At 50.7% G+C, this 27,566-nt stretch overlaps 1 protein-coding gene across 2 annotated transcripts in view; it reads right to left on the bottom strand.

Annotated features, from left to right (window-relative positions):
* LOC147098710 (wings apart-like protein homolog) overlaps positions 1-22,281 on the bottom strand; it is a 205,156-nt gene extending 182,875 nt beyond the window's left edge. The window contains exons 1-2 of one of the 2 annotated variants that reach the window (XM_085970764.1): positions 22,196-22,281; positions 17,463-17,989 (exon numbers count right to left, since the gene is read on the bottom strand). In XM_085970764.1, coding sequence (XP_085826890.1) covers positions 17,463-17,967 — 505 coding nt within the window. In that variant the 5' untranslated portion in view covers positions 17,968-17,989; positions 22,196-22,281. Of the gene's footprint in view, positions 1-17,462; positions 17,990-22,034 lie in introns of both variants that reach the window. The other variant, XM_085970763.1, reaches the window with a different exon arrangement.
* Between the last annotated feature and the right edge of the window lie 5,285 nt (positions 22,282-27,566).

A 27,566-nucleotide genomic window follows, 5' to 3' on the forward strand; every position in this document is an offset into this window, starting at 1 on the left:
CAAAGAGCTATCCGGCCTAATCCCACTTCCCAGCTCTTGGTCCGTAGCCCTGCAGGTTGGAGCATCCCAAGTGCACATCCAAGTACTTTTTAAATGTGGTTCGGGTTCCTGCCTCTACCACCCTTTCAGGCAGTGAGTTCCAGACCCCCACAACCTTCTGGGTGAAGAAATTTCCCCTCAAATCCCCTCTAAACCTTCCACCAATTACTTTAAATCTTTGACCCCTGGTTTTTGACCCCTCTGCTAAGGGAAATCGGTCCTTTCTATCCACTTTATCTAGGCCCCTCATAATTTTAATAAGGTCTCCCCTCAGCCTCCTCTGTTCCAAGTAAAACAGACCCAGCCTATCCACATAGCTAAGATTCTCTACTCACGGCAACATCCGAGTAAATCTCCTCTGTACCCTCTCTGGTGCAATCACATCTTTCCTGTAATGTGGTGACCAGAACTGCACGCAGTACTCTAGCCAAGGCCTAACTAGTGTTTTATACAGTTGAAGCATAATCCCCCTGCTCTTGTATTCTATGCCATGGCTAATAAAGCCATGCATTCTGTATGCCTTCTTAATTCAACACTATCGTCCCCAACAAGCTGGCCACCAAACTCCACACTCTTGGCCTGAACACTTCCCTTTGCAACTGGACCCCAGTCTGTCAAATTAGGTAACCACACCTCCCCCCCCCCCCCGACCCTGAACACGGGGGCCCCACAAGGATGTGTGCTGAGCCCCCTCCTCTACTCCCTCTTCACCCACGACTGTGTGGCTGTTCATGGTTCCAACACCATCATCAAGTTTGCGGATGATACCACGGTGGTAGGCCAGATCACCAACAACGATGAGTCAGCCTACAGGGAGGAGGTCCAACATCTCGTGAAGTGGTGCGCCGATAACAACCTGGCCCTTAACATCAAGAAAACCAAGGAAATCATTGTGGACTTCAGGAAGTCTAAAGGCGGAAGTCACACCCCCATCCACATCCATGGGGCTGTGGTGGAAAGCTTTAAGTTCCTCGGAGTCCACATCACGGAAGACCTCTCCTGGTCCCTCAATACCTCCTCTCTGGTGAAGAAGGCCCAGCAGTGCCTATATTTCCTAAGGAGGCTGAAGGGATGTAACCTGTCACCCTTGATCCTCTCTAACTTTTACCGCTGCACAATAGAGAGCATCCTGACGAACTGTATCACAGTATGGTATGGCAGCTGTAGCTCCTATGACCGGAAAGCCCTGCAGCAGGTAGTCAAAACTGCCCAACGCATTACCGGCACCCGGCTACTGACCATAGAGAACATCTACCAGAAACGCTGTTTACGGAGGTCACTGACCATCAAAGACCCTACCCACCCCAGCCACAGTTTGTTCGCCCCCCTGCCATCTGGGAGACGCTACAGATGCATTCGCACCCGAACGACCAGATTTAGGAACAGCTTCTTTCCCAGGGCTGTCATCCTACTGAACTCCACAAATAAACTCTAAAGCCTGCACATCTGCCAATGCACTTTATTATGTTTATGTTTATGTATTACAAGCCAAATGTATGTTGAATGTTAAATGTCTTAATCAAAATGTACTCTCTCGGGAGCCGCAAGCCTACATTTCGTTGTACTGCACTTGTGCACTAACAATGACAATAAAGTTGATTATTATTATTATACCTGTCCTGCTACCTTCAGGGATCTGTGGACATGCACTCCAAGGTCCCTTAGTTCATCTACACTACTCAGTGTCCTACCATTTAATGTGTATTCCCTTTCCTTGTTAGCCCTCCCCAAATGCATTACCTCACACTTCTCCAGATTGAATTCCATTTGCCACTGTTCTGCCAACCTGACCAATTTATTGATATCTTCCTGCAGTCTACAGCTTCCTTCTTCAGTATCAACCACACAGCCAATTTTAGTATCATCTGCAAACTTCTTAATCATACCCCCGATATTCAAGTCTAGATCATTGATATATACCACAAAAAGCAAGGGACCCAGTACTGAGCCCTGCGGAACCCCACTGGAAACAGCCTTCCAATCACAAAAACACCCTTCGACCTTTACCCTCTGCTTCCCGTCTCCGAGCCATTTTTGAATCCAACTTGACACTTTGCCCTGGATCCCATGGGCTTTTAACTTTGGGACCAGTCTGCCATGTGGAACCTTATCAAAAGCCTTGCTAAAGTCCATATACACTACATCAAAGCACTACCCTCATCTACCCTCCTTGTTACCTCCTCAAAAAGTTCAATCAAGTTTGTCAGACACAACCTTCCCTTAACAAATCCATGCTGACTATCCTTGATTAATCCGTGTCTTTCTAAATGAAGATTTATCCTGTCCTTCAGAATTCTTTCCAATAATTTTCCCACCACCAAGGTTAGGCTGACTGGCCTGTAATTACTCAGTCTATCTTTTTCTCCATTTTTAAACAAGGGTACCACATTATCAGTCCTCCAGCACCACACCTGAAGCTAGAGGGGATTGGAAAATGATAGTCAGGGCCTCTGCTATTTCCTCTTTTGCTTCGCTTAACCGCCTGGGATAGATTTCATCCGGGCCTGGGGATTTATCCACTTTTAAAGCTGCTAAATCCCTCAATACTTCCTCTCTTATTATGTTTATTTCATCTAATATTTCACACTCCTCCCCCGACAGCAATGTCTGCTTCGCCCCTCTCCTTTGTGAAAACAGACGCAAAGTATTCATTAAGAACCCTACCGACGTCTCCCGCCTCCACACACAGATTACCCTCATGATCTCTAACAGGCCCTACCCTTTCTTTAGTTATCCTCGTACTCTTAATATATTTATAAAACATCTTTGGGTTTTCCTTGATTTTACTTGCCAAGAATTTTTTATACTCTCTCTTTGCTTTCCTAATATCCATTTTAATTGCACCCCTGCACTTTCTGTACTCCTCTAAGGATTCTGGAGTATTTAGCCCTCGGTATCTGTCATACGCCTCCCTTTTTTCTTTATCCTACCCTGTATGTCCCTAGACATCCAGGGGGCTCTAGATTTGTTAGTCCCACCCTTTTTTCTTTAAGGGCACATATTTGGTCTGAACCCTCCGGATCTCCTCCTTGAATGCCTCCCACTGCTCCGACACTGATTTACCTTCAAGTAGCTGTTTCCAGTCCACTATGGCTAATTTTCCTGAGCTTAGAAAAATTTGCTTTTCCCCAATTTAGAATTTTTATTCCTGGTCTATCCTTGTCCTTTTCCATAACTAACTTAAATCTAACAGAATTATGGTCACTAGCACCAAAATGCTCCCCCACTGATAAGTCTTCTACCTGCCCAGCTTCATTCCCTAAAACGAAGTCCAGAACTACCCCCTCCCTTGTTGGGCTTGCTACATACTGGCTAAAAAAGTTCTCCTGGATGCATTTTAGGAATTCCGCACCCTCTATACCCTTCACACTAATTTTATCCCAGTTAATATTGGGGTAGTTGAAATCCCCTACTATTACTGCCCTGTAGTTTTTGCACTTCTAAGAACAAATATGTAGGCAAATTTCTATCTCCCTCTCAGTTTGGGGGTCTGTAGTACACTCCCAGCGGTGTGATCACCCTTTTTTTGTTTTTCAATTTGACCCATATGGCCTTGTTTGATGATCCCTCCAACATATCATCCCTCCTCACAGCTGTAATCGTTTCTTTAATCAATACCGTGACCCCCCCCTCCCTTTTCACCTCCCTCTCAATCCTGTCTGAAAATCCTGTAACCAGGAATGTTGAGCTGCCATACTTGCCCCTCTTTCAGCCACGTCTCTGTAATAGCTACAATATCATAGTCCCAAGTATCTACCTGTGCCCTCAGATCATCTGCCTTGTTCGCTATACTCCTTGCATTGAAGTATATACCATTTAGTGCAGGCAAACTTCCTTGTTGACTACTATCTAGCCCTTGATTCCTCTGTCCTTCCAATTTACTTTCTATGTTTTTGTTTTCCAATTCCAGTTTTTCTTCCCTCCCTATTGACTCTATACTTAGGTTCCCATCCCCCTGCCAAACTAGTTTAAACCCTCCCCAACAGCACTAGCAAACCCTCCCGTGAGGATATTGGTCCCGTTCCCATTGAGGTGCAACCCGTCTGGCTTGTAGAGGTCCCACCTCCCCCAGAAACGGTTCCAATTCCTCAGGAATCTAAAGCCCTCCCTCCTACACCATCTCTCCAGCCGCGCATTCATCTGCTCTATCTTCCTATTTCATCATTAGGCGACAAGTCCTTTCTCTTGCCTATGAAGGAAGAAGCTGAAACTGCTTCCTGCAGTTATTTCATCACAGGACGCAGGAGAATTTAAATCCTATTTTGATGCACGTGTTTACGTTAAACCCCTGTACACGCATGGAAATACAAGCACATTTATTTCAGTAGTATATGACAAATGTAGGAGAATACAAGGCGGCGTGTGCGTGTTAAAAGGAATTAAAAGATTCAGGTGACTCACCAATTAAAGCCCCAATGTCCCGCTCTGTAACACATGCAGTCTGCAGAGTCGTTCCACTGCATGCGAGGTGAGTTTTGCCAATGACAGAATCCCACACACAGAACTGGAACTGCAGTGTGGAGCTGATGTTACAAAGCCTGCTGAATGCGCCATCAGCTGATATTACACTCAATGTGGACTCCACTCACAGCAACATTTATAGTCAGCAGTCCAATTGTTGACTTGAAAAATCAGCAGGACACGCAAAGAAGTTTTGTCTGTAAACCAATCGCTGCAATACTGCAACTACAGAACGTGAATCAGACTCCTGACCATTGGTACTCATTCACCATAACACGAGGCAAGCAAAAGTCCCCATCGTCACTGGCATCTAGCAATCCACGGTCACCAATACCAGCCGACCAGATTATCTGGAGTAAAATAGAAATCTATAATATCCACTTGAAGTTTACCTTTCAATCTTCGGATCCTTGTAGCCCAACGAAGTAGAATTCAGAATCTAATTTATTCACAATATTCAATCATTTGTTTCCATAGCTCAACAGGATCTCCACTTAATCTGTTTTTTTCTACAACGCCAAGTTTGAATTTCTCTAATCTTTCCTCACAACTCACCCCTTTACACCAGAGACTATTCTTGTTGCCTTTCTCAACATCCTCTCCAAGGCAGCAATTCCTGTTTGTAGGGAGGCAGCTAACCGAGTATCTGCTGCTCTGGGCTGCCTGGCCAGTGCATTGTGAAGTATCGGGGGGACAAACTAAGAACACAGGATGGTCTAAGATGGGTTTACAGTGTATGTATGTGAACGCACAAAGCGTAGTAAACAAGGTAAGTGAGCTGCAGGCACAAATGGCCACATGGGAATATGATATTGTGGCAATAACTGAGACCTGGCTCAAAAAAGGGCAGGATTGGGTTTTAAATATTCCTGGTTATAAAGTGTTCAGTAAAGGTAGGAGGTGGTGTGGCCGTATTGTTCAAGGACACGTTGGATCCTAAACTGGCTGAGTGGCAGGAGGCAGAGGGTGATGGTCGAAGGTTGCTTTTGTGACTGGAAGCCTGTGTCCAGTGGGGTACCTCAGGGATCGGTGCTGGGTCCCTTGCTGTTTGTGATCTACATAAATGATTTGGATGAGAATGTAAAAGGTATGATCAGTAAGTTCGCAGATGACACGAAAATTGGTGGGGTGGTAAATAGCGAGGAGGAAATCCTCCGGCTACAGGACGATATAAACGGGTTGGTCAGATGGGCGGAAAAGTGGCAAATGGAATTTAACCCTGAAAAGTGCGAGGTGATGCATTTTGGACGGACAAATAAGGCAAGGGAATACACAATGAGTGGTAGGACCCTAGGAAGTACAGAGGGTCAGAGGGACCTTGGTGTACATGTACATAGATCCCTGAAGGCAGCGGAACAGGTAGATAAGGTGGTTAAAAAGGCATATGGGATACTTATATTCTATGCCTCGGCTAATGAAGGCAAGAGCAGGGAGGTTATGATGGAGCTGTACAAAACGCTGGTAAGGCCACAGCTGGAGTACTGTGTGCAGTTCTGGTCGCCTCACTATAGGAAGGATGTGATTGCTTTGGAGAGGGTGCAGAGAAGATTCACCAGGATGTTACCTGGGATGGAGCGCCTCAGCTATGAAGAAAGACTAAACAGGCTGGGGTTGTTTTCCTTGGAGCAAAGGCGGCTGAGGGGGGACCTGATTGAGGTGTACAAAATGATGAGGGGCATAGATAGGGTAGATAAAGAGGAACTTTTCCCCTTAGTAGGGGGGTCAATAACAAGGGGGCATAGATTCAAGGTAAGGGGCAGGAGGTTTAGAGGGGATTTGAGGAGGAACTTTTTCACCCAGAGGGTGGTTGGAGTCTGGAACTCACTGCCTGAAAGGGTGGTAGAGGCAGGAACCCTCAACATTCAAGAAGCATTTGGATGAGCACTTGAAATGCCATTGCATACAAGGCTATGGACCAAATGCTGGAAAATGGGATTAGATTGGACAGGGCTTGATGGACGGCGCAGACACGATGGGCCGAAGGGCCTCTTTCTGTGCTGTAAAACTCTATGACAATGTTACAGTGCTGGAGAGGGAGGATGGCCTGGAGGGGTCAAGGACAGAATCTATATGGCTAGAGTTAAGAAATAAGAGGTGCCATTACATTACTAGGTGCATTCGATAGACCAGCAAATAGTGGGAAAGATATAGAGGAGTAAAGTTGCAGAGAAATTAAAGAGAGGTGCAAGATCTATAGAGTAGTAATAATGGCCCGACGAGGGAGGAGGCATTGCTGGATCTGGTTCTGGGGAATGAGGTAGGTCAAGCGGAGCAAGTGTCAGTAGGTGAACATTTAGGGAACCGTGATCATAGTATCATAAGGTTTAGATTAGCTATGGAAAAGGACAGGGAGCAACCTAAAGTGAAAATGTTTAACTGGGGGGGGGGGGGGGGGAAGGCAAATTTCAGTGGGATGAGAACAGATCTGGCCCGGGTAAACTGGAATCAAAGATTGGCAGGCAAAACTGTAATGAAACAGTGGGTTGCCTTTAAAGAGAAAATAGTTCATGTACATTCCCACTAGGGGAAAGGCAGGGCTCCCTGGATGACAAAAGAGAGAGAGAATATGATGAAGCAGAAAAAGAACACGTTTGACAGGTTGCAAATACATCTGAGAATCAGGCTAAATATAGAAAGGTCAGAGGAGGAGTGAAAAAGAAAATAAGAGGGGCAAAGAGAGGGTATGAGAATAGAATGGCAGACAACATAAAAGGTAATCCAAAAGTCTTCTATAGGCATATAAATAATAAAAGTAAGAGGTGGGATGGGGCCGATTAGGGACCAAAAAGGAGGCCTATGCATGGAGGCAGAGTGTCTGGCTGAGTTACCAAACGAGTACTTTGCATCTGTCGTCAAGGAAGAGGATGCTGCCATAGACATAATAAAAGGAGGAAGTAGCAGAGATACTTGATAGGATAAAAATTGATAGAGGTATTAGAAAGGCTGGCTGCACTTAAAAGTAGCTAAGTCACTAGGGCCAGATGGGATGCATCCTAGGACACTAAGGGAAGTGAAGGAATAAATTGCAGAGCTACTGGCAATCTTCCTTAGAAACGGGGGTGGTACCAAGGGACTGGAGAAATGCAAATGTTACACCATTGTTCAAAAAGGGTGTAAAGATAAACCCAGTAACTACATAAATAAGTATACACAGGAAACTTTTTTTTAATCTGGCATGGACGGGACCGACATGGTGCCAGTTCATCAAAAATTCCGGATAACCGAACGCTATAGTAAAAGATAGGGAGAGCTGACAGCTCCGTATAAAGCAACAAACCCTGTTGCTTAGCAACAACTGTAGAACAATGAACACAAGTTTCAAGCGTCTCTGTAGCTTAGCAACAGCTGCAGCCACACCCTTGCACAGCAACAGATGGAAGGCGGCAAATAAATATGAAGTAAAACCTACTCCTGAATTTTGCCGGTTAACCGACATTTCCGGTTATTTAGGTGCCGGTTAATCGAAAGTTTCCTGTAAATGCAAGTCTTTCTTTTACAGGCCAGTCAGTTTGGGCACAATTTCAAAATCTGCAGATGACACAAAACTTGGATGTATAGTGAACAGTGAGGAGGAGAGTGATAGACTTCAGGAAGGCAGACAGGCTGGTGAAATGGGCGGACACGTGGCAGATGAAATTTAATGCAGAAAAGTGTGAAGTGATACATTTTGGTAGAAAGAATGAGAGGCAATATAAACTAAATGGTACAATCCTAAAGCGGGTGCATGAACAGAGAGACCTGGGGGTATGTGTGCACAAATCGTTGAAGGTGGCAGAGCAGATTCAGAAAGCAGTTAAAAAGGCTTTTGGGATCCTGGGCTTCATGAATAGAGGTAATGGGCCAGAAATTCGGGTCCCCACGGGTGAGTACGCGCTGGGTACTTACCCGTAGGCCCAACAAAAGTGCCGGTTTCGTGCATGCACTGCGCATGTGCGGGAAACCGGAACTTCCGTTCCCTTAAAGGAAGGGGTTCACAGGTCGAACACGTGCGCCGGAGAGGCAGCGCGTACGCCTGGAACTTCCTTTTTTTTTTTATATACATGTTTCTCCGGGAGGGTAAGTCTCCAGCAGCTGCGCATTTAAAAAGCAGTCGCGCGTTTAAAAAGCAGTCGCAAGGCCTGCTTTTAACAAGGTAAGTGGTGAATTAAGTAAAATTCAAACATTTTTTCCACAGGTTTATTATTTTTATAAATACTTTAAAGAAAGGTAAGTTTATTTTTAGCCCTGTTAGAAACCAATTTTTTCAAAAAATAACTATTTTAAACAATAATTTAAATTTATGTAATTTATAGTTATTTTAAAAATGTGATTTTAAAAAAATTATTTGAAGTTTTAGTGATGCTTTGGGGCTGAATTGTATTCATAGATTTGACAGCTCTTTCTGTCAAATCTATGAATACAGATTCCCTGCTACCATTGGCTCTCCATGGCCCACGTGATCCCAGGGGACGTTTCGAACTAACTGCGCTCCTGGGATACGCAAGCACTGCGCGCCGGCAGTTGGAGGAGGCCCAGGATCGGAATCCCACGCGGGCCCACAGCTCAACGGCCGGTGCGCTAGCTAAGTGCAGGTCGGGGGCTTACACCCGCGGGAAGCCCCCGACCCGAATATCTGGGCCATAGAGTATAAAAGTGTGGAAATTATGGTGAACCTGTATAAAACACTGGTTCGGCCCTAACTGAAGTACTGTGTCCAATTCTGGGCACCACACTTTAGGAAGGATGTGAAGGCCTTAGAGACGGTGCAGAAAAGATTTACGCGAATGACTCCAGGGATGAGGGACTTCAGTTACGTTGATAGACTGGAGAAGCTGGGGTTGTTCTCCTTAGAGCATAGAAGGTTGAGAGGATATTTGACAGAGGTGTTCAAAATCATGAGGGATCTGGACAGAGTAGATAGAAAGAAACTGTTCCCATTGGTGGAAATGTCAAGAACCAGAGGACACAGATTTAAGGTGATCGGCAAAAGAACCAAAGGCGACGCAAGAAAAAAACCTCTTTACGCAGCGAGTGGTTATGATCTGGAATGCACTGCCTGAAAGGGCGGTGGAGGCAGACTCGATCACGGCTTTCAAAATGGAATTGGATAAGTACCTGAAGGACAGAAATTTGCAGGGCTCCGGGGAAAGGGCAGGGGAGTGGGACTAGCTGAAGCGCTCTTGTAGAGAGCCGGCATGGGCTCGATGGGCCAAATGGCCTCCTTCTGTGCTGTAACTGTTCTATGATCAGCAGAACCACTGTACATTTAGACTCTGTTGGACCCAACGTTCTGTTAGCTTGAACTACTTAGTATAGTGATGAGCTCACAAGCCTACCGTCACTCCAAGGTCCCCAAGTCTCCCTCGGATAATCCAATTCTATTCATGCATCGCCCATTTAACAATACTATACATGTCAGTCTTGTATTTCATTTCCCAGTTGTCTGTTCAATTGCTCTAACTCATCATGCACTGCATCCTCTGCCTCTACTGTTCTTCCTAGATCAGCGCCGGGGCAGGTTTGACGAGCTAACAAATGGCCCCGGTATTCCAGTCATTTATGTTAGCAAAGGACCCCAAAATTCCGTGCGAGACTATCCAACACCTCTCCCTCAGTCAAACACCAAATACTCTCTCTCCCGTGTAAGCACTCTCACTCCCATGTAAGCAACCTTTTAATCCCGTGTCATGCTCTGGATTCCCATGGCTTTTACTCATTCGAGGTCATCCATCAAACCCTTGAGAAAGCCCAATTCAGCGACACCACACAGTGCCCTATAATCAGCACTTACAGCACATGGTTTTTGTTTAAAAGTGCCTGCCTTTGTTAAGCACTGGAGAGAGGACAAACCGATCCCTCAGCACACTTGCTCTGTAACATGATCTATGACAAAATAAGAACTAAATAGTAAAATCATATACAAGATGCAAGTTGTAGAATGGCCCAGTGCTGGTACATTGAAGAAATACCAATTCAGATAGTATTTTGGATATGGCCATGTGAAGAGGGGTTCTTGGCTTCAACAGCACAGATAGCAGACCATCAAAAAGCTGCATCCTCCAACCACTTCCAACACCCGAGCAGATTACATAAAGGCCTCAAGTTGTCGGTCATCACACTGTGGGCCCAAGGCATGTAGCTTCCACACACTCCTCGTGGCCACCGATATAACACACCCAGGGACATCGGAGAGAAACTTCACTTTATACTCGAGGATCCCCTGTGCCATTGCTTATCTAGTCTCCATAGTACGAAAAGGACAGAGGGGCACTGTTGAAGGTGCAGACCAGATTTACAAGGATCAGACTGGAACTGAGAGGTTATAACTATCATGATGGGGCTCCTTTCTCAAGAAAAGAGAAGGCCACGGGGTGACTAATTGGACAGCTCTTTCAAAGAGCTAGCACAGGCACAATGGGCCGAATGGCCTCCTTCTGTGCTACATCAAAAAAAAAGTTGGATAAGCACACGAGGGAGGAGGGAATAGAAGGACATGCAGATAGGGTGAGATGAAGAGGGTGGGAGGAGGCGCGTGTGGAGCAGGAACACCGGCATGGACCAGTTGGGCCGAATGGCCTGTTCCTGTGCTGTACACTATGGAATGACATGCAGTTTTATTGGCCCAGGAATATTGTAGCATTCGATGCACAAGTTATTATTGTGCCATTAGAGTGGAGTCAAGTCCTTCTAATGCCACAAACCTATCGTTGGTAAGTGAGCACCTTCAGCTCAGGGTTTCATTGTACTTTTAGCTGGGGAACTGTCGAGGCTAGAAAAAGCTGGTCAGAACGGTAGCGCAGTAACGGGAACAGTAGTGTCTGGTTCTGTTACTGAACTGGACTAATAATTGACAGAACGAGAGTTCAAATCCCACCATCCCAGTTTGACGATTTGAATTCAGTTTAAAAACCTAGAAATAAAAAGCTGGTGTCAGTAAATGTGGCCATGAAGCTGTCGGATTGTCACAAAAACCCAACTGGGTCGCGAACGTCCTTCAGGGAAGGAAGTCTGCTGTCCTCACCCAGTCTGGCCGCCTTGTGACTCCTGTCTCACACAAACGTGGTTGACTCTAAATGCCCTCTGAAGTGGCCCAGCAAGCCCCTCAGTTCCAGGCGGCCGCCCACCACCACCTTCAGGGGGTAACTAGTGATGGGTAATAAATGCCAGCCTGGCCGGTGACACCCACATCCCAAGAAAACAAAAAACATTCCTGGCTCCAGGTCAAAAACATCCAACATCAACTGACTGGCTTTCTTAAAAATACATAGCTCTGCATCTGTTAAAAAGTGCTGCATCTGTCGTGACCCACAGAACACATGGGAACACACACCGTAAGCAGATAGAAAGAACACCCTGTCCCGTCACACTGCATTAGCCGGGGGGTCATCGGTGCTCAGCCTGGGCCCGCGTGAACTGAAACCATCAGGCTGTATCATTTGGAATCGTTAATGATAAAGACAAAGACCTGGAGATGTTTCAAGCCTCAATTGGTGGGAAAATGTGCAAAGATATCGAACTGGGAAATCACACTGGGACAATCTAGTTCATGCTCCCTTCCCAGGTCATCACACGGCACCGAAATCAAAAAGAAGTTTCACACAAGAGAACGTCCCAAAACTCGATTAAAACAATCGCATCCCTCTGACAGCTGCTGCAGTGGGTGAATGCCCCGACGATGCTGCACTGTGACCGGTCGAGGTGGTCAGTGGGTGAATGTCCCGTTAGTGCGGCGCTGTGACCGGTCGAGGTGGTCAGTGGGTGAATGTCCCGTTAGTGCGGCGCTGTGAGCGGTCGAGGTGGTCAGTGGGTGAATGTCCCGACGATGCTGCACTGTGACCGGTCGAGGTGGTCAGTGGGTGAATGTCCCGTTAGTGCGGCACTGTGACCGGTCGAGGTGGTCAGTGGGTGAATGTCCCGTTAGTGCGGCGCTGTGACCGGTCGAGGTGGTCAGTGGGTGAATGTCCCGACGATGCGGCACTGTGACCGGTCGAGGTGGTCAGTGGGTGAATGTCCCGACGATGCGGCACTGTGACCGGTCGAGGTGGTCAGTGGGTGAATGTCCCGTTAGTGCGGCACTGTGAGCGGTCGAGGTGGTCAGTGGGTGAATGTCCCGACGATGCTGCACTGTGACCGGTCGAGGTGGTCAGTGGGTGAATGTCCCGACGATGCTGCACTGTGACCGGTCGAGGTGGTCAGTGGGTGAATGCCCCGACGATGCTGCACTGTGACCGGTCGAGGTGGTCAGTGGGTGAATGTCCCGACGATGCGGCACTGTGACCGGTCGAGGTGGTCAGTGGGTGAATGTCCCGACGATGCGGCACTGTGACCGGTCGAGGTGGTCAGTGGGTGAATGTCCCGACGATGCGGCACTGTGACCGGTCGAGGTGGTCAGTGGGTGAATGTCCCGTTAGTGCGGCACTGTGAGCGGTCGAGGTGGTCAGTGGGTGAATGTCCCGACGATGCTGCACTGTGACCGGTCGAGGTGGTCAGTGGGTGAATGTCCCGACGATGCTGCACTGTGACCGGTCGAGGTGGTCAGTGGGTGAATGCCCCGACGATGCTGCACTGTGACCGGTCGAGGTGGTCAGTGGGTGAATGTCCCGTTAGTGCGGCGCTGTGACCGGTCGAGGTGGTCAGTGGGTGAATGTCCCGACGATGCTGCACTGTGACCGGTCGAGGTGGTCAGTGGGTGAATGTCCCGACGATGCTGCACTGTGACCGGTCGAGGTGGTCAGTGGGTGAATGTCCCGACGATGCTGCACTGTGACCGGTCGAGGTGGTCAGTGGGTGAATGTCCCGTTAGTGCGGCGCTGTGACCGGTCGAGGTGGTCAGTGGGTGAATGTCCCGTTAGTGCGGCGCTGTGACCGGTCGAGGTGGTCAGTGGGTGAATGCCCCGACGATGCTGCACTGTGACCGGTCGAGGTGGTCAGTGGGTGAATGTCCCGTTAGTGCGGCACTGTGAGCGGTCGAGGTGGTCAGTGGGTGAATGTCCCGTTAGTGCGGCACTGTGAGCGGTCGAGGTGGTCAGTGGGTGAATGTCCCGTTAGTGCGGCGCTGTGAGCGGTCGAGGTGGTCAGTGGGTGAATGTCCCGACGATGCTGCACTGTGACCGGTCGAGGTGGTCAGTGGGTGAATGTCCCGTTAGTGCGGCACTGTGAGCGGTCGAGGTGGTCAGTGGGTGAATGTCCCGTTAGTGCGGCACTGTGAGCGGTCGAGGTGGTCAGTGGGTGAATGTCCCGACGATGCTGCCCTGTGACCGGTCGAGGTGGTCAGTGGGTGAATGCCCCGACGATGCTGCACTGTGACCGGTCGAGGTGGTCAGTGGGTGAATGCCCCGACGATGCTGCACTGTGACCGGTCGAGATGATCAGTGGGTGAATGTCCCGTTAGTGCGGCACTGTGAGCGGTCGAGATGATCAGTGGGTGAATGTCCCGACGATGCTGCACTGTGAGCGGTCGAGGTGGTCAGTGGGTGAATGCCCCGACGATGCTGCACTGTGACCGGTCGAGGTGGTCAGTGGGTGAATGTCCCGACGATGCTGCACTGTGACCGGTCGAGGTGGTCAGTGGGTGAATGTCCCGACGATGCTGCACTGTGACCGGTCGAGGTGGTCAGTGGGTGAATGCCCCGACGATGCTGCACTGTGACCGGTCGAGGTGGTCAGTGGGTGAATGTCCCGTCAGTGCTGCACTGTGACCGGTCGAGGTGGTCAGTGGGTGAATGTCCCGTTAGTGCGGCACTGTGACCGGTCGAGGTGGTCAGTGGGTGAATGTCCCGTTAGTGCGGCACTGTGAGCGGTCGAGGTGGTCAGTGGGTGAATGTCCCGACGATGCTGCACTGTGAGCGGTCGAGGTGGTCAGTGGGTGAATGTCCCGTTAGTGCGGCGCTGTGAGCGGTCGAGGTGGTCAGTGGGTGAATGTCCCGTTAGTGCGGCGCTGTGAGCGGTCGAGGTGGTCAGTGGGTGAATGTCCCGACGATGCTGCACTGTGACCGGTCGAGGTGGTCAGTGGGTGAATGCCCCGACGATGCTGCACTGTGACCGGTCGAGGTGGTCAGTGGGTGAATGTCCCGACGATGCTGCACTGTGACCGGTCGAGGTGGTCAGTGGGTGAATGCCCCGACGATGCTGCACTGTGACCGGTCGAGGTGGTCAGTGGGTGAATGTCCCGACGATGCTGCACTGTGACCGGTCGAGGTGGTCAGTGGGTGAATGTCCCGACGATGCTGCACTGTGAGCGGTCGAGGTGGTCAGTGGGTGAATGTCCCGTCAGTGCGGCACTGTGAGCGGTCGAGGTGGTCAGTGGGTGAATGTCCCGACGATGCTGCACTGTGAGCGGTCGAGGTGGTCAGTGGGTGAATGCCCCGACGATGCTGCACTGTGACCGGTCGAGGTGGTCAGTGGGTGAATGTCCCGTTAGTGCGGCGCTGTGAGCGGTCGAGGTGGTCAGTGGGTGAATGTCCCGTTAGTGCGGCACTGTGACCGGTCGAGGTGGTCAGTGGGTGAATGTCCCGTTAGTGCGGCGCTGTGAGCGGTCGAGGTGGTCAGTGGGTGAATGTCCCGTTAGTGCGGCACTGTGAGCGGTCGAGGTGGTCAGTGGGTGAATGTCCCGACGATGCTGCACTGTGAGCGGTTGAGGTGGTCAGTGGGTGAATGTCCCGACGATGCTGCACTGTGACCGGTCGAGGTGGTCAGTGGGTGAATGTCCCGTCAGTGCGGCACTGTGAGCGGTCGAGGTGGTCAGTGGGTGAATGTCCCGTCAGTGCTGCACTGTGACCGGTCGAGGTGGTCAGTGGGTGAATGTCCCGACGATGCTGCCCTGTGACCGGTCAAGGTGGTCAGTGGGTGAATGTCCCGACGATGCTGCACTGTGACCGGTCGAGGTGGTCAGTGGGTGAATGTCCCGACAGTGCTGCACTGTGAGCGGTCGAGGTGGTCAGTGGGTGAATGTCCCGACGATGCTGCCCTGTGACCGGTCGAGGTGGTCAGTGGGTGAATGTCCCGACGATGCTGCACTGTGACCGGTCGAGGTGGTCAGTGGGTGAATGTCCCGTCAGTGCTGCACTGTGACCGGTCGAGGTGGTCAGTGGGTGAATGTCCCGTCAGTGCTGCACTGTGAGCGGTCGAGGTGGTCAGTGGGTGAATGTCCCGACGATGCTGCCCTGTGACCGGTCGAGGTGGTCAGTGGGTGAATGTCCCGACGATGCTGCACTGTGACCGGTCGAGGTGGTCAGTGGGTGAATGTCCCGACGATGCTGCACTGTGACCGGTCGAGGTGGTCAGTGGGTGAATGTCCCGACGATGCTGCACTGTGACCGGTCGAGGTGGTCAGTGGGTGAATGTCCCGACGATGCTGCACTGTGACCGGTCAAGGTGGTGAGTGGGTGAATGTCCCGTCAGTGCGGCACTGTGAGCGGTCGAGGTGGTCAGTGGGTGAATGTCCCGTCAGTGCTGCACTGTGAGCGGTCGAGGTGGTCAGTGGGTGAATGTCCCGACGATGCTGCACTGTGACCGGTCAAGGTGGTGAGTGGGTGAATGTCCCGTCAGTGCGGCACTGTGAGCGGTCGAGGTGGTCAGTGGGTGAATGTCCCGTCAGTGCTGCACTGTGACCGGTCGAGGTGGTCAGTGGGTGAATGTCTCGACGATGCTGCACTGTGCCCGGTCGAGGTGGTCAGTGGGTGAATGTCCCGACGATGCTGCACTGTGACCAGTCGAGGTGTATTGTTGCCCATTGCGGCATTAGCCAATCCCAACTAATTAAACGCGAGGGTGCTGTAATCTATTTCACGGCGGGTGGAAATATTCAGAACAACCAACAGGGTATAGAGCAGCCTCTGTCCTGATGTATAACCCCTGCCTAACCACTCACTGACTCCCCCTCGCCCCTAACCACTCACTGACTCCCCCTCGGCCCGGCTCCCCCTCGCCCCTAAACCTCACACTCGCTCCCCCTCGCCCCTAAACCTCACTCGCTCCCCCACGTCACTCGCTCCCCCTCGCCCCTAAACGTCACTCGCTCCCCCTCGCCCCTAAACCTCACACTCGCCCCTAAACCTCACTCGCTCCCCCTCGCCCCTAAACCTCACTCGCTCCCCTTCGCCCCTAAACGTCACTCGCTCCCCCTCGCCCCTAAACCTCACACTCGCCCCTAAACCTCACTCGCTCCCCCTTGCCCCTAAACCTCACTCGCTCCCCCTTGCCTCTAAACCTCACTCGCTCCCCCTCGCCCCTAAACCTCACTCGCTCCCCCTCGCCCCTAAACCCCCACTCGCTCCCCCTCGCCCCTAAACCCCCACTCGCTCCCCCTCGCCCCTAAACCTCACTCGCTCCCCCTCGCCCCTAAACCTCACTCGCTCCCCCTCGCCCCTAAACCTCACTCACTCCCCCTCGCCCCTCACCTCACTCTCCCTCGCCCCTAAACCTCACTCACTCCCCCTCACCCCTAACCTCACACTCACTCCCCCTCGCCCCGAACCTCACTCACTCCCCCTCGCCCCTAAACGTCACACTGACTCCCCCTCGCCCCTCAGCCTCACAGACTCCTCCTCGCCCCTCAACCTCACACTCACTCCCCCTCACCCCTAAACCTCACACTCACTCCCCCTCGCCCCTAAACCTCACACTGACTCCTCCTCGCCCCTCAACCTCACACTCACTCCCCCTCACCCCTAAACCTCACACTCACCCCCCCTCGCCCCTAAACCTCACACTGACTCCCCCTCGCCTCACACTGAACCCCCCCCCTCACCTATTGTGCCATTTCCACTGTGTTGAAACACTTCTCTTCAATCAGATTACAATACTTCTACCTAAAAGTCAGTGATTAAAGTTTTATTCTATTGAAATGTGCAGTAAAATCAGCACCAATCCTGGCTGGTACTTTCCCTTCCTCATTCAGCCCAGTTTTGGTGATGTCTGGTTGTTGCCATGTCCTGCTTCCTGTCCGAGAACTGGCTGCTTAGAATAGAAAAACACAGACTCACCGAGAGAGTTGAACTTGGCGCCTGAGACTTGGATCTCTCCAATCTCGGAACAAAAGGCCACACTTCTACCTGCACTCTTCTCCTGGATTGCATCATCCAAGGCTGCAAACTTGCTGCACACAATAGCATCCCCGCTGATGGGCCGGTTAATCCTACTGTTGGCCTCCAGTAGCGAGGCCACACTGTCCTCGTCAGTTGGTTTCAAAGACTCGGCAGACTGCGGTCCCTTGGCTGGAGCTGGATTCCGCGACGAGACAGGTAGAGAGTCATCATCACTGTCAAAACCAAATGGGTCCTCCGACAACTCGGCTTCGATCTTCTGCCGCTTGGGCAGCTCCACCGGTTCCGGCTTGACGTTGGGTCTCTTCTGGCTCAGCTGAGCTTTAAAGGTGGTCTCCCCCCATTTGGTGCTTATTTTCGCTCGCTTACCAGAGAACACCTCATCGAACTTCGAGTTACCAGTGCTCCCCTTCTTGCTGTAGGTTTTCCCATATCTTGATGTCATGTTGACACCTCTTTCATATTCCCTGCAATCAAAAAATTGAAACAGATCAATAAAATACACCTGACTGTTCCTCGATCACCACCAATATACCTTCTGACTTTAAGTGGTTATAAAGTCACACCTTTGTGCTGGTTTTAAGTAAATGTCTTTGCCAAGAGGTGCATCCGTGTGAACTTTTCCATTTCTTGACCAACAATCTTAAGGCTCTAGTCAGATGCATTGTTTGTGTTGAATCGTCGGCAGTCTTATGCTGTTATGAGTAAAGCACGCCTCCTACACTCCTTCACACAAAGGGTAGGGGTCAATTGAAAATTTCTAAACCAAGATTGATAGATTTTTGTTGGGCAAGGGTGTTATGGAATCAAGGCGGGTAGATGGAGTTAAGATATAGATCAGCTCATGATCTAACTGAACAGCGGAAGAGACTCGAGGGGCTGAGTGGCCTCCTCCTGTTTCTATGTTCCCACTCCCATATCATTTCAAGGGGCCTTGATTTAATTCCATCCCAGTCTGTTGTGTAAAATTGAGTTTGGGGGCACAGCCCCACAGAACAAAACTGTCCCTAATTTGGCAAAAGCACCAATATCCTTCACATTGATGAAACCTGCATTTTAAACCAAGAATCCTAATCTTTATGAATATTTAAATAATGTCTAAAAACTTGTCACATTGTTTATACTGAACACAAGTTTTAATATTTTCAGTTACACTGAACAGTCCTAATCCAGCAGCCAGCACCGAGCGAGCAGCCTACCGAGGAAGTCCTGCAGTATCAGAACACAGAGCTGCTTTTATGTAGCAGTGGGAACCATGGGAACCAAAATTCTCACCATCCGAGAACCTTTAAGGTATTTTGGCATTCTTTATTGCGCAACTTATCTTTTAAGAATTTAATTTCAACCTCACGCACCCCCACCCCGCCTCGCCATCTTCCTTCTTGTACCATATTTAGTATAGGAAAACACTGGAACAGAATTAGGCCATTAAGCCCCTCGAGCCTGCTCCGCTATTCAATTAGATCATGTTTGATCAGCACCTCAACTCCATTTACTCACCTATGAACTATATATCCCTTGATACCCTTACCTAATAAAAACCTAGCAAACTCGGTCTTGAAAATTTCAATTGACCCCCAGCCTTTTGGGGAGCGAGTTCCAGATTTCCACTAGCCTATGTGTGCAAAAGTGCTTCCTGTTTTCACTTTTGAATGGCCAGACTCTTGTTTTAAAATTCCCCCACTTGTTTTGGACTCCCCCACCAGAGAAAATTCAGTGTGGCCAATACAATAATAAAACTCATCCAAATGCTCAGGAACAGTGCCTGTGATGTCCCACCGTTTGTTGGATGTCTTTTCACGCTGGCTGCTTCCTTTTGCTGCGTAGGTACAGAACCAAATATATAAAATGCATTAATGATTGGTCAGAAATTGTAAATATAAAAGGACACTCCCATTCCATAGCCCATAATACAAAACCTGTGGCATTCCTAAATACTTGTAGAGGTCTTCACTCAGTTTGATTCAAAATTTCCACGAACTTTTCAGTAGAAGGTTTAACTCCAGTTTGCTACAGCTCAGTGGGTAGCACCCTTGCCTGAGTCAGAAGGTTGTGGGTTCAAGTCCTACTCCAGAGACTTGAACATAAAAATCCAGTGCAGTACTGAGGGAGTGCTTCACTGTCAGAGGTGCTGTCTTTTGGATGAGATGTTAAACCGAGGCCCCGTCTGCCCTTTCAAGTGGACGTAAAAGATCCCACGGCACTATTTTGAAGAGGAGTAGGGGAGTTATCCCCAGTGTCCTGGCCAATATTTTTTCCCTCAACCAACATCACTAAAAACATATTATCTGGTCATTATCACATTGCTGTTTGTGGGAGCTTGCTGAGCGCAAATTGGCTGCTGCGTTTCCCACATTACAACAGTGACTCCACTTCAAAAAGTACTTCATTGGCTGTAAAGTGCTTTGGGACGTCCGGTGGCCGTATAAATACAAGTCTTTCTTTCAATAGTGGGCGAGTACGTTATTTGTACTATATCTGGATTAAATGTGGAAACGTGCCGATTATAGATTCAACCCAGATAAATTCATGACTTGACTGGAGTCCGGTGTAGGCCAGACCAGGTAGCCGTGCTAAGCACATTAGTGAACTGGTTGGGTTTTTACAAACAATCAAGTTGTTTACATAGTTATTAACTGGTGCCAGCAACAAATTAACAGCTTTACAGAATGAAGTTTCGAAAATGAATTGATGAATCGGGTGAAGAAATCTGCTCAAAGGGAAAGGATCGCTCGCTCTGGACCCACACTGCGCTGTTGGCTTGAACGTCCCCTGACGCAGCCGATAAGTCGCTGGCTCGAAGGCCAAACCGGAAAATACTGGAGACGGACAATAATATCGCAGCCTTGGCAACACTGGGAATAACTGAACACGGGAGGGAACGCCGAGCTCAGAGACCATCGGACGGGGAACGTCAGAGCCTAAAGCTCTGGAATTCCCTCCCTAAACCTCTCTGCCTCGCTCTCCTCCTTTAAGACTCTCCTTAAAACCTCCCTCTGTGACCCAGCTTTTGGTCACCTGTCCTAATATCGCCTTATATGTGGCTCAGAGTCAAATTTTCTGACTCCGCTCCTGTTAAGCACCCTGGGACTTTTCACTGTGTTAAAGGCGCTAAATAATTGGGAGTTGTTGTTGTGCCCGGTGTTGGGCAACCGGGGGGGGGGGGGGGGGGAAACTGATCATCAGTGGGGCGGCCTCTGGCCCCTCTCCCCTCACTCTCCCCCGGCCTCTGGCCCCTCTCCCCCGGCCTCTGACCCCTCTCCCCCGGCCTCTGACCCCTCTCCCCTCACTCTCCCCCGGCCTCTCTCCCCCCCGACCTCTCTCCCCTCACTCTCCCCCGGCCCCGCTCCTCTCCCCTCACTCTCCCCCGGCCTCTGGCCCCTCTCCCCTCACTCTCCCCCGGCCTCTGGCCCCTCTCCCCCGGCCCCGCTCCTCTCCCCTCACTCTCCCCCGGCCTCTGGCCCCTCACTCTCCCCCGGCCTCTGGCCCCTCTCCCCCCCGCCCCGCTCCTCTCCCCCGGCCTCTGGCCCCTCACTCTCCCCCGGCCTCTGGCCCCTCTCCCCTCACTCTCCCCCGGCCTCTGGCCCCTCTCCCCTCACTCTCCCCCGGCCTCTGGCCCCTCTCCCCTCACTCTCCCCCGGCCTCTGGCCCCTCTCTCCTCACTCTCCCCCGGCCTCTGGCCCCTCTCCCCCGGCCTCTGGCCCCTCTCCCCTCACTCTCCCCCGGCCTCTGGCCCCTCTCCCCCGGCCCCGCTCCTCTCCCCCGGCCCCTCTCCCCTCACTCTTCCCCCGGCCTCTGGCCCCTCTCCCCCGGCCCCGCTCCTCTCCCCCGGCCCCTCTCCCCTCACTCTCCCCCGGCCTCTGGCCCCTCTCCCCCGGCCTCTGGCCCCTCTCCCCCCCGCCCCTCTCCCCCGGCCTCTGGCCCCTCTCCCCCGGCCTCTGGCCCCTCTCCCCTCACTCTCCCCCGGCCTCTGGCCCCTCTCCCCTCACTCTCCCCCGGCCTCTGGCCCCTCTCCCCTCACTCTCCCCCGGCCTCTGGCCCCTCTCCCCTCACTCTCCCCCGGCCCCGCTCCTCTCCCCTCACTCTCCCCCGGCCCCGCTCCTCTCCCCCGGCCCCTCTCCCCCGGCCTCTCACTCTACCCCGGCCCCGCTCCTCTCCCACGGCCTCTAGCCCCTCTCCACTCACTCTCCCCCGGCCTCTGGCCCCGCTCCTCTCCCCTCACTCTCCCCCGGCCTCTGGCCCCGCTCCTCTCCCCCGGCCTCTGGCCCCTCTCCCTTCACTCTCCCCCGGCCTTCGACTCCTCTCCCCCGGGCCCCGCTCTCACTCACCCCTCTCCCCACAGCCCCGGCTACCCCGCTCTCCTGGCCGGGCTCTTCCTCCCTCACCCTGGGCTCCTCTCTCTTTCACCGCTCGGGCCCCGGTCTCCTGTCCCCCGCTCTCACTCACTCCTCTCCCCGCTCCGCTCGGGCCTAACTCCGGACCCCGCTCTCTCTCTCTCTCTCCCTCACTCACCCCGGGCTCCGCTCTCTCTCCGCTCGGGCCTAGCTCCGGGCCCCGCTCTCTCTCTCTCTCTCTCTCTCTCCGCTCGGGCCTAGCTCCGGGCCCCGGTCTCTCTCGGCTCTGGGCCCCGCTCTCTCTCTCTCGGCTCGGGCCTAACTCCGGGAGCTCCTCACCGCCATGGCCGCTGTTCACCTCATCACCTGACCGCCGCCCGCCAATCGCCGCGCGCCTTCCTCCCGCCGCGCCACCCGCCCCTGAGCGCCGCGCTGATTGGCCCAAGCCGCCCGCCGCCCCGCCAATCACAGCGCGCCCGGCGCAAACAGTCGCAAAGTGCCGCGCAGGCCGCCGGGAACTGCAGTGCCGCCGCCGCGGGTCAGAGGTGAAATCGGCGGAAGATTCAAACAGCTCAGCGACGGGGCTGCCGGGAATTGTAGGCCGAGCGGCGCGGCGGCCACTTCCGGTTCCGGTTTCTGCCCATCCGGGAACCACCGTCAGAAATTGTGGCCAATCGGCAGACAGCAAATCAGCACGTGAGAGGCACCGGATGTGGGGGTATTCCGCGCAAGGTCCGCTGGGAGGTGGAGTCCGGCCGTAAGGGAGTCGCGCGGGGCCGCTAAGCACCCTGGGCATTGTAGTCCGGCCCGGAAACACTTCCGGATCAGGGGGCGCTGATCCATCATGGCCGCCGGTCCGTCTCCCGGGGCAACTGAAGCTCCGGCCCAGACGGGAAAGTGGCCAAAACAGAGAGAGTAGACAAGGGTAATGTAGTAGATGTAATTTATCTAGATTTTCAAAAGGCCTTCGATAAGGTACTCCATAATAGACTGATGAACAAGGTCAGAGAATGTGGAGTTGGGATTAGTAGCCAAATGGATTGCTGGCTGGCTTCAGAGCAGAAAGCAGAGAGTGGGAGTAAAGGGTAGCTTCACAGTGGCAGAAGGTGGGTAGCGGTGTTCCACAAGGATCAGTGCTGGGACCACTGCTGTTCACAATTTACATTAACAATTTAAACTTTGGAATCAGAAACACAATTTCTAAATTTGCAGATGACACCAAATTGGGGGGGATAGTCAATACTGAGGATAAATTACAGGAGGACATTAATAAACTTGCAGAATGGGCATATAATTGGCAAATGAAGTTCAACACAGATAAATGTGAGGTATTACATTTTGGCAGGAAGAATAGGGAGGTCACTGATCACTGGCGGGTGCAAGTCTAGGTGGGGTAGAGGAACAAAGGGATCTCGGAGTACAAATACACAAATCACTAAAAGTTGCGACACAGGTTAGCAAGGCCATAAAAAATGCAAAGCAAGCATTAGGGTTTATTTCTAGAGGGATAGAATTGAAAAGTAGGGAAGTTATGCTAAACCTGTATCCAAAATTCTCAACGAATATACATTCCATTGAAAAATAAAAACTCCACAGAAAAAGTGATCCATCCGTGGGTAACTAAAGAAGTTAAGGATAGTATTAGATTAAAAGAACATAAATAGGAGCAGGAGTAGGCCATTCAGCCCCTCGAGCCTGCTCTGCCATTCAATAAGATCGTGGCTGATTTTCTACCTCAACTCCACCTTCCTGCCCGATCCCCATAACCCTTGATACCCTTCATATCCAAAAATCTTATCAACTTCTGTCTTGAAAATACTCAACGACTGAGCATCCACAGCTCTTTAGAGGTAGAGAATTCCAAAGATTCACAACCCTTTGAGTGAAGAAATTTCTCCTCATCTCGGTCCTAAATGTCCGACCCCTTATTCTGTGACTGTGACCCCATGTTCTCAATTCCCCAGCCAGGGGAAACATTTTCCCAGCATCAACTCTGTCAAGCCCCTTCAGAAAAGAAGAAGCTTATAATGTTGCAAAGAATAGCAGTAAGCCTAAGGATGGGAGAGCTTTAGGAACCAGCAAAGGATGACCAAAAAATTTATAAAATTGTAGAAAATAGAATGAGAGTAAAGTAGCAAGAAATATAAAAACCAATTGTAAGCGCTTCTAAAAGTATGTAAAAAGGTAGAGAGTAGCAAAAGTAAGCATTGGTCCCTTAGAGGCTGAGACAGGAGAAATTATAATTGGGAATAAGGAAATGACAGAAACATTAAACAAATATTTTGTATCTGTCTTCACAGTAGAAGACACAAAAAGCATACCAAAAATAGTGGGAAACCAAGGGGCTAATGAGAGCAAGGAACTTAAAGTAATTATTATCATTAGAGAACAAGTACTTGAGAAACTAATGGGACTAAAAGCCGACAAATCCCCTGGACCTGGTAGCCTACATCTTCCAAAATTCCCTAGCTTCTAGAACGATCCTAGCGGATTGGAAGGTAGCAAATGTAACCCTGCTATTCAAGAAAGGAGGGAGAGAGAAAACCAATTCGCCTGACATCAGTAGTAGGGAAAATGCTGGAATCCATTATTAAGGAAGTGGTAACAGGGCACTTAGAAAATCATAATATGATTAGGCAGAGCCAACATGGTTTTATGAAAGGAAAATCATGCTTGACAAATTTATTGGAGTTTTTTGAGGATGTAACTAGCAGGGTAGATAAAGGGGAAGCAGTGGATGTATATTTGGATTTCCAAAAAGCATTTGATAAGGTGCCACATAAAAGGTTGCTAAGTAAGATTAGGGCTTATGGGGTTGGAGATAATGTATTAGCATGGATAAAGGATTGGTTAACAGACAGAAAACAGAGGGTTAGGATAAACGGTTCATTTTCAGGTTGGCAGGCTGTAACTGGTGGGGTGCCGCAAGGATCAGTGCTAGGGTCACAGCTATTTACAATCTATATTAATGGCTTAGATGAAGGGACCGAGTGCAACGTGTCCAAGTTTGCTGACGATACAAAGCTAGGTGGGAAAGTAAAATGCGAGGAGGATGCAAAGAACCTGCAAAGGGTTATAAACAAGTTAAGGGATATAGACAGGTTAAGTAAGTGGGTAATAAAGTGGTAGATGGAGTATAATGTGGGGAAATGTGAGGTTATTCACTTTGGTAGGAAGAATAGAAAAACAGAATATTTTTTAAATGGTGAGAAACTATTAAATGTTGGTGTCCAGAGAGATTTGGGTGTCCTCGTACAGGCAACACAGAGAGTTAGCTTACAGGTACAGCAAGCAATTAGGAAGGTAAATGGCATGTTGGCCTTTATTGCAAGGGGGTTGGAGTATAAGAGTAAGGAAGTCTTGCTACAATTGTACAGGGCCTTGGTGAGACCACACCTGGAGTACTGGGCACAGTTTTGGTCTCCTTATCTAAGGAAGGATATACTTGCCTTAGAGGTGGTGCAACGAAGGTTCACTAGATTGATTCCTGGGATGAGAGGGCTGTCCTATGAGGAGTGATTGTGTAGAATGGGCCGATACCCTCTGGAGTTTAGAAGAATGAGAGGTGAGCTCATTGAAACATATAAGATTCTGAAAGGGATTGACAGGGTAGATGCTGAGAGGTTGTTTCCTCTGGCTGGAGAGTCTAGAACTAGGGGGCATAGTCTCAGGATAAGGGGTAGGCCATTTAAGACTGAGATGAGGAGGAATTTCTTCACTCAGAGGGCGGTGAATCTTTGGAATTCCCTGCCCCAGAGGGCTGTGGAGCTCAGTCTTTGAGTATATTCAAGGCTGAGACAGATAGATTTTTGGACACTAGGGGAATCAAGGGATATGGAGATCGGGCGGGAAAGTGGAGTTGATGTCAAAGATCAGCCATGATCTTATTGAATGGTGGAGCAGGCTCGAGAGGCCGAATGGCCGACTCCTGCTCCTATTTCTTATGTTCTTACGTTAGACCACACTTGGAGCACTGTGTACAATTCTGGTCGCCATATTATAAAAAGGATATAGAGGCACTGGAGAGGGTGCAAAAAAGATTTAGAAGGATGATACCAAAAATGTGAGGGTGTACACATCAGGAAAGGATGAACAGGCTGGGTCACTTTTCTCTTGAAAAGGGAAGGCTGAGGGGTGAATAGAGGGTTATGCTGATAGAGTTAGATGAGGAAAGACGGGAAGAGGCTCGAGTGGAACATAAACGCCGGCATGGACTGGTTGGGCCGAATGGCCTGTTTCTGTATATCCTATGTAATCCTACTGCTGCATCGCTCCCGTTAGTGTGAGCACTATTGCTGTCGTCGAATTACAGTATGCAGACGATGCTTGCGTCTACGCTCACTTGGAGGTCGAACTCCAAACCATCGTAAACACCTTCACCGAAGCATACGAGAGCATAGGCCTTACACTAAACATCCATAAAACAAAGGTCCTCTACCAACCTGCCCCTGCCACACAGTGCTGCCCCCCGATTATCAAAATCCACGACAAGGCCTTGGACAACGTGGACCACTTTCCATACCTCGGGAGCCTACTGTCAACAAGGACAGATGTCGACGACGAAGTCCAACACCGCCTTCAGTGTGCCAGTGCAGCCTTCGGTCGCCTGAGGAAGAGAGTGTTTGAAGACCAGGACCTCAAACCCGGCACTAAGCTCATGGTGATACCTGCCCTGCTGTATGCCTCAGAGACATGGACCATGTACAGCAGGCACCTCAAAGCACTGGAGAGGTACCACCAACGCTGCCTCCGCAAGATCCTGCAAATCCATTGGCAGGATAAGCGCACCATCGTCAGTGTTCTTGCTCAGGCCAACATCCCCAGCATCGAAGCTCTGACCACGCTCAATCAGCTCCGATGGACGGGTCACATTGTCCGCATGCCCGATACGAGACTCCCAAAACAAGCGCGCTACTCGGAGCTCCGGCACGGCAAGAGAGCCCCAGGTGGGCAGAGGAAACGCTTCAAGGACACCCTCAAAGCCTCCTTGAAAAAGTGCAACATCCCCACCGACACCTGGGAATCCCTGGCCCAAGACCGCACAAAGTGGAGGAGAAGCATCCGGGAAGGTGCCGAACACCTCGAGTCTCTTCGCCGGGAGCAAGCAGAAGCCAAGCGCAAGCAGCGCACATCAACCCAACCACCCCACCCACCCACCCCTTCAACCACCGTCTGCCCCACCTGTGACAGAGACTGTAGGTCCCGCATTGGACTAATCAGCCACCTGCGAGCTCATTTTTAATGTGGAAGCAAGTCATCCTCGGTTCCGAGGGACTGCCTAAGAAGAGAAGAAGAGTGTGAGCATTATTGCTGCATCGCTCCCGTTAGTGTGAGCACTATCGCTGCATTGCTCCTGTTAGTGTGAGCACTATCGCTGCATCGCTCCCATTAGTGTGAGCACTATTGCTGCATCGCTCCCATTAGTGTGAGCACTATCGCTGCATCACTCCCATTAGTGTGAGCACTATCGCTGCATCGCTCCCGTTAGTGTGAGCACTATTACTGCATTGCTCCCGTTAGTGTGAGCACTATCGCTGCATTGCTCCCATTAGTGTGAGCACTATCGCTGCATCGCACCCGTTAGTGTTGTTAGATCCGTGTATCTTGATGTTGTGTGTCCTTCAATAACTAGACAAGAGACTGCAGGGAACAATCAACAGGTGTTTACTGGATGAGGGTTACTCTAAAACTAACTGTACAGATCCCTACT

Source organism: Somniosus microcephalus, chromosome 29 (assembly GCF_052327205.1).
Source record: "Somniosus microcephalus isolate GS21.2 chromosome 29, FLI_Smic_1.0, whole genome shotgun sequence".
Lineage (NCBI taxonomy): Eukaryota > Metazoa > Chordata > Chondrichthyes > Squaliformes > Somniosidae > Somniosus > Somniosus microcephalus.